The sequence below is a fragment of the Oncorhynchus tshawytscha genome, linkage group LG28 (assembly GCF_018296145.1).
Source record: "Oncorhynchus tshawytscha isolate Ot180627B linkage group LG28, Otsh_v2.0, whole genome shotgun sequence".
NCBI classification, from domain to species: Eukaryota; Metazoa; Chordata; class Actinopteri; order Salmoniformes; family Salmonidae; genus Oncorhynchus; species Oncorhynchus tshawytscha.
The window spans coordinates 13,960,335-13,977,220 of NC_056456.1; the positions used below are offsets into that span (position 1 = coordinate 13,960,335).

The 16,886-nt window shown below is 40.1% G+C and overlaps 1 protein-coding gene across 1 annotated transcript in view; it reads left to right on the forward strand.

The window, feature by feature from the left end:
* The first annotated feature begins 2,074 nt into the window (after positions 1 to 2,074).
* The window catches only part of pth1r (parathyroid hormone 1 receptor), an 86,659-nt gene continuing 71,847 nt past the window's right edge, over positions 2,075 to 16,886 (forward strand). Inside the window, exon 1 of the mRNA XM_024391330.2 lies at positions 2,075 to 3,213. Coding sequence (XP_024247098.1) covers positions 3,142 to 3,213 — 72 coding nt within the window. The 5' untranslated portion in view covers positions 2,075 to 3,141. The remainder of the gene's footprint in view (positions 3,214 to 16,886) is intronic.

The following is a 16,886-nucleotide window of genomic DNA, read 5'->3' on the forward strand; positions in this document are numbered from 1 at the left end:
CGTACATACCTCAACTAGAAGCCATGGATTACAGGCAAAATCTGCACTGAACTAAAGAGTAGAGCTGCCGCTTTCATGGAGCGGGACTTTAACCTGGACGCTTATAAGAAATTGTGCTATGCCCTCAGATGAAATATCAAACAGGCAAAGCATCAATACAGGACTAAGATTGAATCCTACTACACTGTCTGACACTCGTCGGATGTGGCAGAGCTTGCCAACTATTATGGACTAAAAAAAAGAAAAGCCCAGCCACGAGCTGCTTAGTGGCACGAGCCTACCAGACGAGCTAAATTACATCTATGCGTGCTTTGAGGCAAGCAACACTGAAGCACACATAAGAGCACCAGCTGTTATGGACAACTGTGTGATCACGCTCTCCGTTGCCGATCTGAGTAAGACCTTTAAACAGGCAGGATGTATACTCAGAGCATGCGCTGACCAACTGGCAAGTGTCTTCACTGACATTTTCAACCCGTCCCTGACCAAGTCTGTAATAACTACATGTTTCAAGCCGACCAACATAGTCCCTGTGCCCAAGAATGCCAAGGTAACCTGCCTAAATGACTACCGACCCGTATGACTCACATCTGTAGCCAAGAAGTGTTTTGAAAGGTTGGTCATGGCTCACATCAACACCATCATTCCAGAATCCCTAGACCCACTCCAATTCCCATACTGCCCCAACAGATCCACAATCTCTATTGCAATCTACACTGCCCTTTCCCACCTGGACAAAAGGAACACCTACGTGAGAATGCTGTTCATTGACTACAGTTCAATGAGTGTGCAAAGCTGTCATCAATGCAAAGGGTGGCTACTTTGAAGAATCTGTCAAATATATTTGGATTTGTTGATCACTTTTTTGGTTACTACATGATTACATGTGTTATTTCATAGTGTTGATGTCTTCACTATTACCCTAAAAAAAATAGTAAAAATAAAGTAAAAATAAAGAAAAACCCTGGAATGTGTAGGTGTGTCCAAACTTTTGACTGGTACTGTACATTGGGGTGGTGAGATGCTCTATTACAGGTGGATGCAAAATCTGTGCTGTGTTAAAATCTCTCTGTGTGACATATGGTTGACAATTTCTGTGGCACAGAGACATAATTCTCCCCCATTTATAATAGATATGGACTGGATGGTATCTTACTCCAAATCAACAGTCCCTCACAGCATGTCCCAAGACTGTAACGGCCGTTGGTGGAAGGTGAGGAGCAAAGCGCAGCACGTGTTCGTCGTTTATTAAATAGAACTGAACACTAAATACAAAGTTTAAAAAAAAGAACAACCGAAACGGCTCCATCAGGTACAAAACAGAAAGCAACAACCCACAAAACCCATGTGGGTAAGAGCTCCCTAAGTATGGTTCTCAATCAGAGACTACGATAGACAGCTGTCCCTGATTGAGAAACATACCCGGCCAAAAACAAAGAAATACAAAAACATAGAAAAAGGAACATAGAATGCCCACCCTAGTCACACCCTTCCCTAACCAAAATAGAGAATAAAAGCCTCTCTATGGCCAGAGCATGACAAAGACAATTACAGATTATTTTGTGCCAATAGAAATTCATTATAAATCATGTATTGTGTCATTTTGGAGTCACTTTTATTGTAAATTAAAATAGAATATGTTTCTAAACACTTCTATGATCATGTGAATGCTACCACAGATAGTCCTGAATAAATCATGAGTGAGATAAAATCACCTGCTGAACGAATTTGGCCCGCAGTCCGCGTTTTGGGGAACCCTGATGTAGAGGATGTGTACCAGTAGGCTACTAGGAAAAAAATTATAAAATGTGAAATGTTTCTGGAACATTTTACTCCTCCTATGCATTATGTGTCGATAGCAAATACAGTTAAAGATGTTGGCAGAAATTAATTGGCAACACTCAGAAATCGGTTGAATGTGGAGATTGTGTGGAAGGGGTGACAAAATATGTCGTTTTAGAGTCGTGGTTTAATCTAAAGCAAGAGTGCGCGGACCAATGAGATTCCTTCATGCGCCTGTCTAATACCTGCCTCTTTCCATCCCCCTTTTCATCCACATTACTCACGACTGATTTCGAGCCGCTGCCGTCAACATTTGGAGCCGCGTTGAATATTAGGGATAACTCTTTGAAAGGAAGCTGCCTTTTTTTAGATGTAGATGGTTCTGAAATAGGTGAAATGAATCAGTTTGTTTTCTCTCAAATAGCGTAAGTGTGATCTTGATAGCCGAGTTGGCGTTTTCCTTGGATTGTCTAAATCACCATGCGTAAATCGCGTTGCGTTTTGATACATCCACATAGACTGGTATAACTGAAGCTAAACTTTTTATAGTTCGATACAATGTATAGATTGATCATTGGTGTGAATGGGCCAACTATTCTTTTCCGAAATTAATGTCTGGGGGGACAGCCAACGATAAGATGTTTCGCCAAAGCAAGAATCTTATTAGGAAAAGTTCCGAATTTTATGACTGACGTGACGCTTTGTCTTGAGGTGCATTTTTTATGCTAAAATCTGTCATTATAAGCAAGAGTCTTCTGTGAAATTATCATATAATTAATTTGGCAATAGTTATTTTGTGTGATAGAGGACATGATGAGCCATGCATTTGTGCACTATATGCAAATTCATTTAGTATTTTAATAAGTTAGCTACATCTTTTCGTATGAGTTTGACCACTTACCAATTAACATTTGGACGGAGTTAGTGAGAAGGAACGTTTGGGGTATGGCATAAAGGCGCACAGCTCCATACTGAAGTGTTTAAATTAGTCTGAAGGACTAAAAATACCTAAAAATACCGCGCTGGTTTCTTCTCCACAAAGAATCATTTGAACTTCCCACCGCAGAACGAGAGCGACATAAATAGTTCTGACATGTGGATGTAATTTCAGAAGAAGAAAAAAAAACAGACAGACGCAGAGAAATAAAGTGAGCGGGCTCAGTTTGAACGTGTTGCGGATTTAAAAAGAGGGAGGGAAAGCGAAGAGATTATAGTTATGATTTTACAAGCCACTATCAAGCCCATAATGAGAGGACAGATGGAGTGAAACATGACTAGCGCTTTTGGAGACAGTTAAAAGTAGATGAAGTCATTTTAACTGAAGCATCAACCTCTGTAAAAATTGCTTTCTGAAACGGGATGGGAGCCACTCTAGTGTTCCACAGTTTGGGCTTTCTTCTCTTCAGCTTGGTCCTAAGTCGTGTCTGTCTGGTAAGTTATTTTCATTATAGAACATGTTCTGCATGTCATCTGTGTATGTAGACGGCTAACCTCACTCACCCTTACGAAAAAAGATTGCAGTCAGAGTGCAGAATAACTGTAGTACTTTGCAGTATACCTAGAGTATTCTGCAAGTACTGCGTCCAAAATCTTTACAGCAGTAACTTTGCCGTGTAACTGCAGTTAGAGTGCAGTACAACTGCAGTTGTTCTGCAATTACTGGGTCCAAAATACCACAGTAGACTGCAGTTGCTGCACTTCTACTGCAGTTTTAAAACTGCAATCATTTTTTGCTCGTGCTTTATGTCTATTCAGTTGTAACAGATTGAAGCTACTTTACTAACTGGGCTTTATCTTTTGAAATAATTCTAAATTTCATTGAACATCCAGCCCACTGTAGCTGGATCATTTTGACAGATGATCAACCATCTGAGTGAACTGTCTAGAGAATGCATTTTCATGAATAGTCAATAATGGCACAAATAAAACGGACACATTCTTGAATATCTCTTCCCATAGCACAGGTAGAGCAAGAGTTCTTCAATAGACATTTTACCTGCATTATGATATTCTTAACTATTCCTCTGCCCTGAGGCAATGCAGTAGGCTCCCCACCCTCCACAGAGGATGCTGTGGATAGATACCCACCCACTCATTGCATTGCATTCACTTATGGTTGTGCCATAAAGATAATAGGTCAGGTCATTCATTCTATGCTGTGCTATTTCCTTGAATTCATTCTATTAAAACGGCTCTTATAAGGTAGACATTTACTTCATTATATGAAGAATAGTTTTTTTTACTACGGTAGACTATAATGTGTGTCGTTTGAATAATGCATGAATCATACACGGAGCCCCATCAGACTGAGCGATAAGAGTGCTTGTGTTAATAAATCGCTATGCTAATCCTTAGCAATGTTGACGTGTCTATACAGTACCTAAATACTTCTATACAGTACCTAAATACTTCATAGGTGGAGAGAGTCTAAATACAAATGTAGCTTTTTGTTACCATACTTTGCATCCGGCATGGTATCTATTATATTCATAATAACATGCATTCACTTGTAATTACTTGCCATGTAACTTCAGTGTGGCCCTTTCTGAGTTAGAACGTTAGTGTACATGTACCACAGAGGGTACAAATGCTCATTAACATTTTATGTCTGTGTAATGTCATGCTCATGTAGGTATTTTATGTGGATAGGTAATGCTAACTTATTTTGTCATGCCACAAGGTTGATGATGGTATTTACAAATGTCAGATAATGTCAGTATAACTGTAGCTCTACTCCATAGCCTACACAGTGGCCTTGCCGACAGCATTACAGGCAACTGCAATGGGCAGTTCTGGTCCTGGTTGTTCTGTGTTTTTTGGCTGAGTGTGTTGAGCGTTCAAAAGGCAGTTGGCTGGGGCTGTCAGTGCCTTTCCCTAGTGATGTGGTACATCACTGTGCCGCAGTCACTGGACTGCTGGCCTCGTTGGTTTAGATGGCAAGGGAAAACAATTATAACATGGCTAACTGTGTATTTATAGCTGATTCAACATTCAGTCGTTAAAGGCTGTGTCTGTGAATTGTGTTTACCCTTACAGTTTTGATGTTTTGTTTGTGTTCTAAAAAGTTCCCTTTAAGAGTTTTTTTTTTTTATAGTGTATGACCAAAGATGACATAGATCCCCCCCCAGTTTATGAAGCCGGAGTAATGAACCACTGAGAACAACATCTATAAATGCATTAGGAATGTCTAAATCCTAACTAATCCAGTTAGTGTGTATCCTTCCATTAAAGCCAGACTTAGTAGGTCTCATTTGCGTAATTTGTGATCCTGAAATATCAAACTGTCGGGGTGACAAACCCAGGCAAGACATAATGTAAACACACCCAGGCAAGATGTAATAACATGCTCTGTCTGAGACTTCTCAAGCGGCCGCTGGGCCAGACGCCCATGATCAGTCAGTATCAAGACAGTAGGTGTTCTCCTTTGCTTGTAGCCTATAACAAGCATGTAGACCACTATACTGTATTGTAAAAAAATGACAATTTATAAGTGGAGTCAGCGACGAATGTTACAGCAGTAAAATGTCATTCTAATTTACATAGACAGGTTAAACAATATTGATCGCCAACTGCGGTGCAAAGGTAGCACTGTATCAGCTTGGATCAGCTATATCTTGCGGTGCAAACACTTGCCTGGAAAAGTCGACACTCAGAAACTATAGGGTTGAATTATAAAATAAATTAGACATCAAAAGGTTGCAATAGTAAATGCAACATCCAAGAGGAAAACAATTAGCTAGCAACTCCAGCAAAGTTTGCATGTATCTGCAACGTTCATTTGTTTGTGGGCTAATCACCCACCGGTAGGCTATACATATTTTCAAACAATGTGTGTGTGGATCTATATGTTTGCTAGCCAGCTAAATTAGCTAGTTAGTTTCTTCAATTACCAGTAGACAGAGCTGGCTTTCGTGCTTATTATCTATAGTGTCCAGCATGCGGGCACTGGTCGTGCTGAGGAGTCTCAAATATGGTCCAACTAGTAAGTGTTGCACTAGGAAAATATTCTCAATCCCTTGCTGAATGAAAATTGGCCACAATTCCAGTTTTCATTCAGAATCTCAAGCTATCAACATTAAAGCAACTTTGTAACAAGATACCAAATCTGTGCCCCTGCGCATAGCCAACTGTCGCACAGACAGGCAGACACACTGACAGCCAGGAGCCAATATTATTTACTAATAAGACATGCATTTGTCAGCTAAATTACCCTTCTGTATCAGTCAATTCTCATTTATAATGAGTCTTGTTTGTAATGAGATTGAGATAGCTAGATATGTTTTGCTGTAGTTGTGGATGGATCAGAGGAACAGATAAATTCATCTATTGGCACAAATTCACCTTCATCTATACATTGAGATATTAAAACCAGAAAAAAAGTGACATTTTATTTTGGACTTGCTAAGTCTGGCTTTAAGCTGTACTTTGTCGTTTGAAATCCTTTAAAACGAATGTATACTGATGGTGCTTGCTGTAGTTTACATACAGTACATGTATCCAGTAGTGGAAAAAGTGCCCAAATCATACTTGAGTAAAAGTAAAGATACCTTAATAGAAAATTACTGAGGTAAAAGGTGAAAGTCACATAATAAAATACTAAAAGTAAAAGTCTAAAAGTATTTGGTTTTAAATATACTTAAGTATCAAAAGTAAATATAATTGCAAAAATATACTTAAGTCTCAAAAGTAAGTGTGAATCATTTCAAATTCTTTATATTAATCAAACCAGAAGGCTCCATTTTGTTTTTTAAATTTACAGTTATCCAGGGACACACGCCAACACTCAGACAATTTACAAACAAAGCATGTGTGTTTAGTGAGTCCGTCAGATCAGAGGCAGTATGGATGAACAGGGATGTTCTCTTGTTAAGTGCGTGAATTGGATAATTTTCATGTCCTGCTAAGCATTCAAAATCTATCGAGTACCTTTGGGTGCCAGGGAAAATGTATGGAGTAAAAAGTAACATTTATAGAAATGTAGTAAAGTAGAATTTGTAAAAAAAAAAAAAAAGTAAAGTACAGATACCCCCCAAAAACGACTTAAGTGGTACTTTAAAGTATTTTTACTTAAGTACTTTACACCACTGCATGTATCTATGGAGACATTGTCGTTCTGTTCTCACCCTGACACTTAGTTTAGTGACTATTCACAGACATGGCCAAAGCACTGCTGAGTGCCTAGTAGGATCGCCTTTCCTCAGCGTGAGTGATTCAGAATTTATTAAGAGGAAATGCTACTTTCAGGACCACGGTCGGTGTGCATCGCCATCCAATTCCTACTGCATGACTGTGTTTTGGCTGTCTGATGACTTGTGCTTGTCATGTCTTCCCCCCCAGAGTGAGAGTTAAACACAAAGTAGCCATGTCTGATGTGTGATTAAGTCAATATGTTTATTCAAAAAGCTAATTCAGTGTAAACACATTGATATACACTTGTACATGCCGAGTCTTGAAAACCTGACGAGCTAGCTAAGTCATGGAAGCCTGACGAGCTAGCTGAGGCATCCTCGGTAGACTCGGCAACAGACGCTTGACCCGCCAACTGAGTCTTGACACCCAATGTACCAGCTGAGGCATGAAAACCTGAGGCATCCTTCGGTTGCCCTGGCAGTGGAACCCAGACCCGACGTCACCTCCAACACAAAAACAAAAACATTCCCTAATGCTTCCCTTTGGTGAGGCGTTATTCTGTAACGATGTATGCTGAGAGTCGGGAAGCAAGTTCAGGGAGTGAATACATTTAATAAATAAATTAACATGAACAAAACAAGAAACACTAACAGCACACCGACATGAAACAGAAACAAGGGGAAGAAACCAAAGGGAGTGACATAGAGCGGGTAATCAAGGAGGTGATGGAGTCCAGGTGAGTGTCAATAAGCGCTGGTATGTGCCGATGGTGACTGGTGTGTGAAATAATCAGCAGTCTGGTGACCTAGAGGCCAGAGAGGGAGTATACGTGACAGCTGTGGTTGCTGACACGTACAGTGCCTTGCGAAAGTATTCGGCCCCCTTGAACTTTGCGACCTTTTGCCACATTTCAGGCTTCAAACATAAAGCTATAAAACTGTATTTTTTTGTGAAGAATCAACAACAAGTGGGACACAATCATGAAGTGGAACGACATTGATTGGATATTTCAAACTTTTTTAACAAATCAAAAACTGAAAAATGGGGCGTGCAAAATTATTCAGCCCCTTTACTTTCAGTGCAGCAAACTCTCTCCAGAAGTTCAGTGAGGATCTCTGAATGATCCAATGTTGACCTAAATGACTAATGATGATAAATACAATCCACCTGTGTGTAATCAAGTCTCCGTATGAATGCACCTGCACTGTGATAGTCTCAGAGGTCCGTTAAAAGCGCACAGAGCATCATGAAGAACAAGGAACACACCAGGCAGGTCCGAGATACTGTTGTGAAGAAGTTTAAAGCCGGATTTGGATACAAAAAGATTTCCCAAGCTTTAAACATCCCAAGGAGCACTGTGCAAGCGATAATATTGAAATGGAAGGAGTATCAGACCACTGCAAATCTACCAAGACCTGGCCGTCCCTCTAAACTTTCAGCTCATACAAGGAGAAGACGGATCAGAGATGCAGCCAAGAGGCCCATGATCACTCTGGATGAACTGCAGAGATCTACAGCTGAGGTGGGAGACTCTGTCCATAGGACAACAATCAGTCGTATATTGCACAAATCTGGCCTTTATGGAAGAGTGGCAAGAAGAAAGCCATTTCTTAAAGATATCCATAAAAAGTGTTGTTTAAAGTTTGCCCAAGCCACCTGGGAGACACACCAAACATGTGGAAGAAGGTGCTCTGGTCAGATGAAACCAAAATTGAACTTTTTGGCAACAATGCAAAACGTTATGTTTGGCGTAAAAGCAACACAGCTCATCACCCTGAACACACCATCCCCACTGTCAAACATGGTGGTGGCAGCATCATGGTTTGGGCCTGCTTTTCTTCAGCAGAGGCAGGGAAGATGGTTAAAATTGATGGGAAGATGGATGGAGCCAAATACAGGACCATTCTGGAAGAAAACCTGATGGAGTCTGCAAAAGACCTGAGACTGGGATGGAGATTTGTCTTCCAACAAGACAATGATCCAAAACATGAACCATTCCATTGTAGATTTTGCTTTAAAAATAAACATATCCAGGTGTTAGAATGGCCAAGTCAAAGTCCAGACCTGAATCCAATCGAGAATCTGTGGAAAGAACTGAAAACTGCTGTTCACAAATGCTCTCCATCCAACCTCACTGAGCTCGAGCTGTTTTGCAAGGAGGAATGGGAAAAAATGTCAGTCTCTCGATGTGCAAAACTGATAGAGACATACCCCAAGCGACTTACAGCTGTAATCGCAGCAAAAGGTGGCGCTACAAAGTATTAACTTAAGGGGGCTGAATAATTTTGCACGCCCAATTTTTCAGTTTTTGATTTGTTAAAAAAGTTTGAAATATCCAATAAATGTCGTTCCACTTCATGATTGTGTCCCACTTGTTGTTGATTCTTCACAAAACAATACAGTTTTATATCTTTATGTTTGAAGCCTGAAATGTGGCAAAAGGTCGCAAAGTTCAAGGGGGCCGAATACTTTCGCAAGGCACTGTATATGGTTGAATCATCAGCATACGTGGACACACAGGATTTGTTTAACGCGAGTGACATGCCATTGGTAAAACTAGAAACTAGAGGGTAGAGGGCCTAGAGAACTGCCCTGTGGTACCCCATACCCTACATTTGACATTAGAGAAGCTTCCATTAAAGAAAACCCACTGAGTTTTATTAGATGTATAGCTCTGAATCCACGATATGGCAGAGGTTGAAAAACCATGAAACATATGTTTTCTTAACAACAGGTTATGTTCAATAATATCAAAGGCTGCAGTACAGTTCCCTCAATGTTCTTACTGTCAATTTCCTTAAACCAATCATCAGTCATTTGTGTCAGTACAGTACATGTTGAGTGCCCTTCTCTGTTGTGGAATTACTTTGGCTTCCCTCCTGGCCTTAGAACAAACACCTTCCTCTAGATTTAGATGAAAGTAATGACAGATAAGAGTGGCTATAAAGTCTGCGACTGTCCTCAGTAGCCTTCCATCTAAGTTGTCAATGCCAGGAGGTTTGTCAATATTGATCGATAACAATAATACAGTATTTCCACCTCTCACCCTAACTTGACAAAATTCTAAAATAAAATGCGTTCATTATTTCGTTTTTTTTATGCATGAATACTATGGCTCACTGTTCATTGTTGGCATTTCCTGCTTAAGTTTGCCAATTTAAGTAATCATTCAAATAATCGGCAACATCAAATGGTTTTGTGATAAATAAGCCATCTGATTTGATGAAAGATGGAGTTGAATTTGTCTTTCTGCCCATAATTTCATTTAAAGTACGTCAACGTTTTCCCCCATCATTCTTTATATCATTGATCTTGGCTTCATAATACAGTGCTGAAATGGGATCCACTTGAGTGCTGAAATGGGCTCCACTGTGCAGCAGACGTATAATTGGCAAAATATGTTTCACTGTATTATATACAGATTAGCTACCTGGATTGGTTGTTGTCCTTTCATCTGATGCAGGAAGAGAAAGCAGTATCATCAGATGTGCATTAGACAGATGTTATTGTCTCATCGCTTTTTCACTCTGTATTATGCGAATAGGTCAACTTTTCAAGTGCATAAAGAAATAAAGGAGCATTCAATAACCTTTTGGGGTTCAAAAGATTGCCACTCTGGGGTAACCTTTTCAGGTCAAAAGGTTCCTTGAGGAACCCCTCTGAAAAGGTTCCTTAGAGGAATCGCTGTGACATTATGCATATATTTTTGCAAAGTGTCGCAGATTGATGTTTATACGCTGATACTTGGCTGCCTGTGTAAAGTTTTAAACAGGAATCCTTTTTTATGGGAGGGGTTCAATTTTGAACCTCATTAATAAAATATTATAGCTGCGGCAGCCTATCATAAATTTGGAGGCGTGGCTTTCAGATAGTTATTTTGTCATTCCTGTTCCTCATATTACGTTTTTACACTACAATTATTTTTCTTGAATATGTATGCATATTACTGTACATTATTGTAATATAATATTAAATGGCTACTTCAGGATTTGAGCAATGAAGTTGTTTATCTACTTCCCCAGAGTAAAATTAACTCATCAATACCATTTTTTTTTGTCTCTGAGTGCAGTTTGAAGAAATTGCTAACCAGTGTTCGTGCAATTGTTAACTAGCGTTAGCGCAATGCCTGTAAGTCTGTGGTAACTGCTAGCATGCTTGTAGAAATAGTTAAAGTTGGAAGTTTACATACATACACATACATACAATAGGTTCCTGACTTTTAATCCTAGTAAAAATTCCCTGTCTTAGGTCAGTTAGGGTCACCACTTTATTTTAAGAATGTGAAATGTCAGAATAATAGTAGAGAGAATGATTGATTTCAGCTTTTATTTCTTTCATCACATTCCAGTGGGTCAGAAGTTTACATACACTCAATTAGTATTTGGTAGCATTGCCTTTAAATTGTTTAACTTGGGTCAAATGTTTTGGGTAGCCTTCCACAAGCTTCCCACAATAAGTTGGGTGAATTTTGGCTAATTCCTCCTGACAGAGGTGGTGTAACTGAGTCAGGTTTGTAGGCCTCCTTGCTCCCACACGCTTTTTCAGTTCTACCCACAAATGTTATATGGGATTGAGGTCAGGGCTTTGTGATGGCCACTCCAATACCTTGACTTTGTTGTCCTTAAGCCATTTTCCACAACTTTGGAAGTATGCTTGGGATTGTTGTCCATTTGGAAGACCCATTTGCGACCTGACTGATATCTGGAGATGTTGCTTCAATATATCCACATAATTTTCCTGCCTCATTATGCCATCTATTTTGTGAAGTGCACCAGTCCCTCCTGCAGCAAAGCACCCCCACAACATGATGCTGCCACCCCCGTGCTTCATGGTTGGAATGGTGTTCTTTGGCCTGCAAGCCTCCCCCTTTTCCCTACAAACAGAACAATGGTCATTATGGCCAAACAGTTCTATATTTGTTTCATCAGACCAGAGGACATTTCTCCAAAAAGTACGATCTTTGTCCCCATGTGCAGTTGCAAACCGTAGTCTGGCTTTTTTATGTCGGTTTTGGAGCAGGGGATTCTTCCTTGCTGAGCGGTCTTTCAGGTTATGTTGATATAGGACTCGTTTTACTATGGATATAGATACTTTTGTACCTGTTTCCTCCAGCATCTTCACAAGGTCCTTTGCTGTTGTTCTGGGATTGATTTGCACTTTTCACACCAAAGTACGTTCATCTCTAGGAGACTGAACGCGTCTCCTTCCCGAGCGGTATGACAGCAGCGTGGTCCCATGGTGTTTATACTTGCGTACTATTGTTTGTACAGATGAACTTGGTACCTTCAAGCGTTTGGAAATTGCTCCCAAGGATGAACCAGACTTGTGGAGGTCTACAATTTTTTTTCTGATGTCTTGGCTGATTTCTTTTGATTTTCCCATGATGTCAAGCAAAGAGGCACTGAGTTTGAAGGTAGGCCCTGAAATACATCCACAGGTACACCTCCAATTGAGGTTTCTTGATTTTCCAAGCTGTTTAAAGGCACAGTCAACTTAGTGTATATAAACTTCTGATCCACTGGAATTGTGATACAGTGAATTGTAAGTGAAATAATCTGTCTGTAAACAATTGTTGGAAAAATTACTTGTGTCTTGCACAAAGTAGATGTCCTATCCATGTTGCCAAAACTATAGTTTGTTAACAAGAAATTTGTGGAGTGGTTGAAAAACAAGTATTAATGTCTCCAACCTAAGCGTATGTAAACTTCAGACTTCAACTGTACCATAGACTTCCAGTAATTTTTGCGTGCTAGTAGATACCATAGACTTCGAGTCATTGCGCTACCACTAGTTAGCTCTAACGTCCTTCATACTGGATGCAGAGAATAGTATCCATGATTGCATCTGACTCTGGGGAAGTTGATTAATGACGTCATAGCCAAAATCCACAAGTATCCCTTTAATATCGCTGATTATATATAGTAATAAAATAGTAACTATTCCAACATTGGGATTTGCATAGGCTCTTGAGGAACTCATACACCTCTGTAAGCCTCATTACTACAAAGCTGTTAGTGTTCAATCTTAACATTTAATGACAATGCAACAGAACAGATTGTCCGGAATGACATTTACTCTAATGTGTGGCCAAAAATAAATATCTGAAAACCACACCCCTAATGAGCCATGTCTCTAGTCTTCTGATCAGACATGCTGAGTCATATTTTGATAAGCCAGCATAAACAACCCAACCTGGCAGTTTTTAAAGAAAACAATCCAACTAAGTGACCCAATGCCTACAACCCAGCAGTCATCCAAACAACCAAGCATTTTCAAGAGTGTAGGCTAGGTTGAAAATACTGTAGCTATTGTGCATTCCGAAAGTATTCAGACCCCTTCACTTTTTTCCACATTTTGTTACGTTACAGCCTTATTCTAAAATGTATTACATTGTCGTCGTCCCCATCAGTCGACACACAGTACCCCATAATGACAAATCAAAAACTGTATTTTTTAAAATGTTACAGATTAAAAATACAAAATTAACTGAAATATTACATTTACATAAGTATTCAGAACCTTTAATCAGTACTTTGTTAAAGCACCTTTAGCAGCGATTACAGTCTCAAGTCTTTTTGGTTATGGTTGGTTACATGTTTGGCCAACCTGTATTTCTGGAGTTTCTCCCATTCTTCTCTGCAGACCCTCTCAAGCTCTGTCAGGTTGGATGGGGAGCGTCACTGCACAGCTATTTTCAGGTCTCTCCAGAGATGTTAAATCTGGTTCAGGCCTGGGCTCTGGCTGGGCCACTCAAGGACATTCGGAGACTTGTCCCGAAGCCACTCCTGCATTGTCTTGGCTGTGTGCTTAGTGTCGTTGTCCTGTTGGAAGGTGTACCTTCGCCCCAGTCTGAGGTCCTGAGCGCTCTGGAGTAGGTTTCCCTCAACGATCTCTCTGTACTTTGATCCGTTCATCTTTCCCTCGATCCTGACTAGTCTCCAAGTCCCTACAGCTGAAAAACATCCCCACAGCATGATGCTGCCACCACCATGCTTCACCGTAGGGATGGTGCCAGGTTTCCTCCTGATGTGACGCTTGGCGTCCTGCCGAAGAGTTCAATCTTGGTTTCATCATACCAGAGAAACTTGTTTCTCATAGTCTGAGAATCCTTTAGGTGCCTTTTGGCAAACTCCAGGTGGGCGATCATGTGCCTTTTACTGAGGAGTGGCTTCCATCCGGTCACTCTACCATAAAGGCCTGATTGGTGGACTGCTGCAGAGATGGTTGTCCTTCTAGAATGTTCTCCCATCTCCACAGAGGAACTCTGGAGCTTTGTCAGATTGACCATCGGGTTTTTGGTCACCTCCCTGACCAAGGCCTTTCTCTCCCGATTGCTCAGTTTGGCCGGGCATCCAGCTCTAGGGAGAGTCTTGGTGGTTCCGAACTTCTTCCATTTAAGAATGATGATGGCCACTGTATTCTTGTGGACCTTCAATGCTGTAGACATTTGGTTCCTAGATCTGTGGCTCGACATAATCCGGTCTCGGAGCTCTATGGACAATTCCTTTGACCTCATGGCTTGGTTTTTGGTCTGACATGCACGGTCAACTGTGGAACCTTATATAAATAGTGTGCTTCTCCAAATCATGTCTAATCAATTGAATTTACCACATATGGACTCTAATCAAGTTGCAGAAACATCTCAAGGATGATCAATGGAAACAGGATGCACCTGAGCTCAATTTCGAGGGTCTGAATACATTTGTCAAAATTTCAAAAGCTGTTTTCTTTTTCTGGGTATTGTGTGTAAATTGATTTTAGTGTGTAGTATCATGATGGTATCAAGTATCGTGATACTAATCCTGCTATCGGTATCAAAGTAAAAAATGATTGTATCGTGACAACACTAAAGTATACTAGCAAATGTCCTGGCTGGCACACAAATGTGTGTCACTCTGTGTGTGTCATTCATTGCAGACACTTGCAGTGCCTTCAGAAAGTATTCACACCCCTTGACTTGTTCTACATTTTGTGTTACAGCATGTGTCAAACTCGTTCCCCGGAGGGCAGAGTGTCTGTGGGTTTTCGCTCCACCCTTGTATTCGGGTTGATGAATTAAAGTCACTAATTAGTAAGGAACTCCTCTTACCTGGTTGTTTAAGTCCTAATTGAAAGGAAAAAACTAAATCTGCAGATACTCGGCCCTCTGCAATATTTGTTTTTCTGTCACTGGCCTACACACAATACCCCATAATGTCAAAGTTGAAATATCTTGAGTCGATAAGTATTCAACCCCTTTGTTTGGCAAGCCTAAATAGGTTAAGAAGAAATTTGCTTAACAAGTCACACAATGAGTTGCATGGACTCACTCTGTGTATAATAATACTGTTTAGCATGATTTTTTAACAACTACCTCATCTCTGTACCCAAGACCCACAATTAACTGTAAGGTCCCTCAGTTGACCAGTGAATTTCAAATATAGATTCAACCAGAAAGACCAGGCATGTTTTCCAAGGCCTCACAAAGAAGGACACATATTTGTAGATTGGTAAAAAAACAAACAAGACATTGAATATCCATTTGAGCTTGGTGATGTTATTAATTACACTTTGGATGGTGTATCAATACACTTAATCACTACAAAGATACACGTGTCCTTCGTAACTCGGTTGCCGGAGAGGAAGGAAACCTTTCAGGGATTTCACCTTGAGGCCAGTGGTGACTTTAAAACAGTTAAAGAGTTTAATGACTGTGATAGGATAAAACTGTGCATGGATCAACAACATTGTTGTTACTCCACAATACTAACCTAATTGACAGAGTGAAAAGAAGGAAGCCTGTACGGGATACAAATATTCCAAAACATGCATCCTGTTTGCAACAAGGCACTAAAGTAATACTGCCAAAAATGTGGCAAAGCAATTCACTTTATGCCCTGAATACAAATCCAATACAACACATTACTGAGTACCACTCCATGTTTTCAATTATAGTGGTGGCTGCATAATGTTATTGGTATGCTTGTAATCTTTAAGGACTGTGGAGCTTTTCAGGATACAAAAGAAGCATAATGGAGCTAAGCACAGGCAAAATCCTAGAGGAAACCCTGGTTCGTTCTGCTTTCCACCAGACACTGGGAGAGGAATTCTCTTTTCAGCAGGACAATAACTTTAAACATAAAGCCAAGTCTACACTGGAGTTGTTTACGAAGAAGACAGTGAATGTTAGTGTCCTAGTTATCGTTTTTACTTAAATCTTTGGAAAGACCTGAAAATGGTTGCCTTGCAATTATCAACAACCTATTTTACAGAGCTTGAAGACTTTTGCAAAGAATAAAGACACAAATTCACCATCCCGGTGTGGAAAGGTCTTAGAGACTTACCCAGAAAGACACACATCTGTAAGGTGCTTCTACAAAGTATTGACTCGGGAGTGTAAATTATATTTTTCTTTATTTAATTTTCAATACATTTGCAAAAACGTCTGGAAATGTGTTAACTTTGCCATTGTATTTTGTGTAGACTGGTGAGAATTTCTTTTATTTTTTAATGTCAAGCTGTAACACAACAAAAAAGTGGAATATTTTCTAAAGGCACTGTATGTATTACCATTGTTAACATTGATCTAGTGCTAAATTGATATAGATTACTCCATTGGTGGGTTTGGAGCTTCCAAGAAAGGCATTTCACTGTACTTGTGCACGTGACATTAAAACTTTAAACCGGGACTGCTTCCTCACATTCCCTTCAGAAGTACCCCTTTTTTTCCAGTCACCTAGACGCACTGAGATATTTGGTTGACATAGGAGGGTTTGGCGGAATGAGAAATGCCTACTATTGTGTGTGTGTGTGTGTGTGTTTGTGCACGAGCGTGATAAACTACTGCTAAGTGAAGAGGGCAGTAGGAAACGAGGTACTCTTTAATGGATGTGACACTGAACCACTACAATTATTTAATTCACACCCCTCCAGCCTAACATTTGAAGTAGTACAAGACTTAAGGGGAATTGCAAAAGGTTTCTAAGTAATTTTCC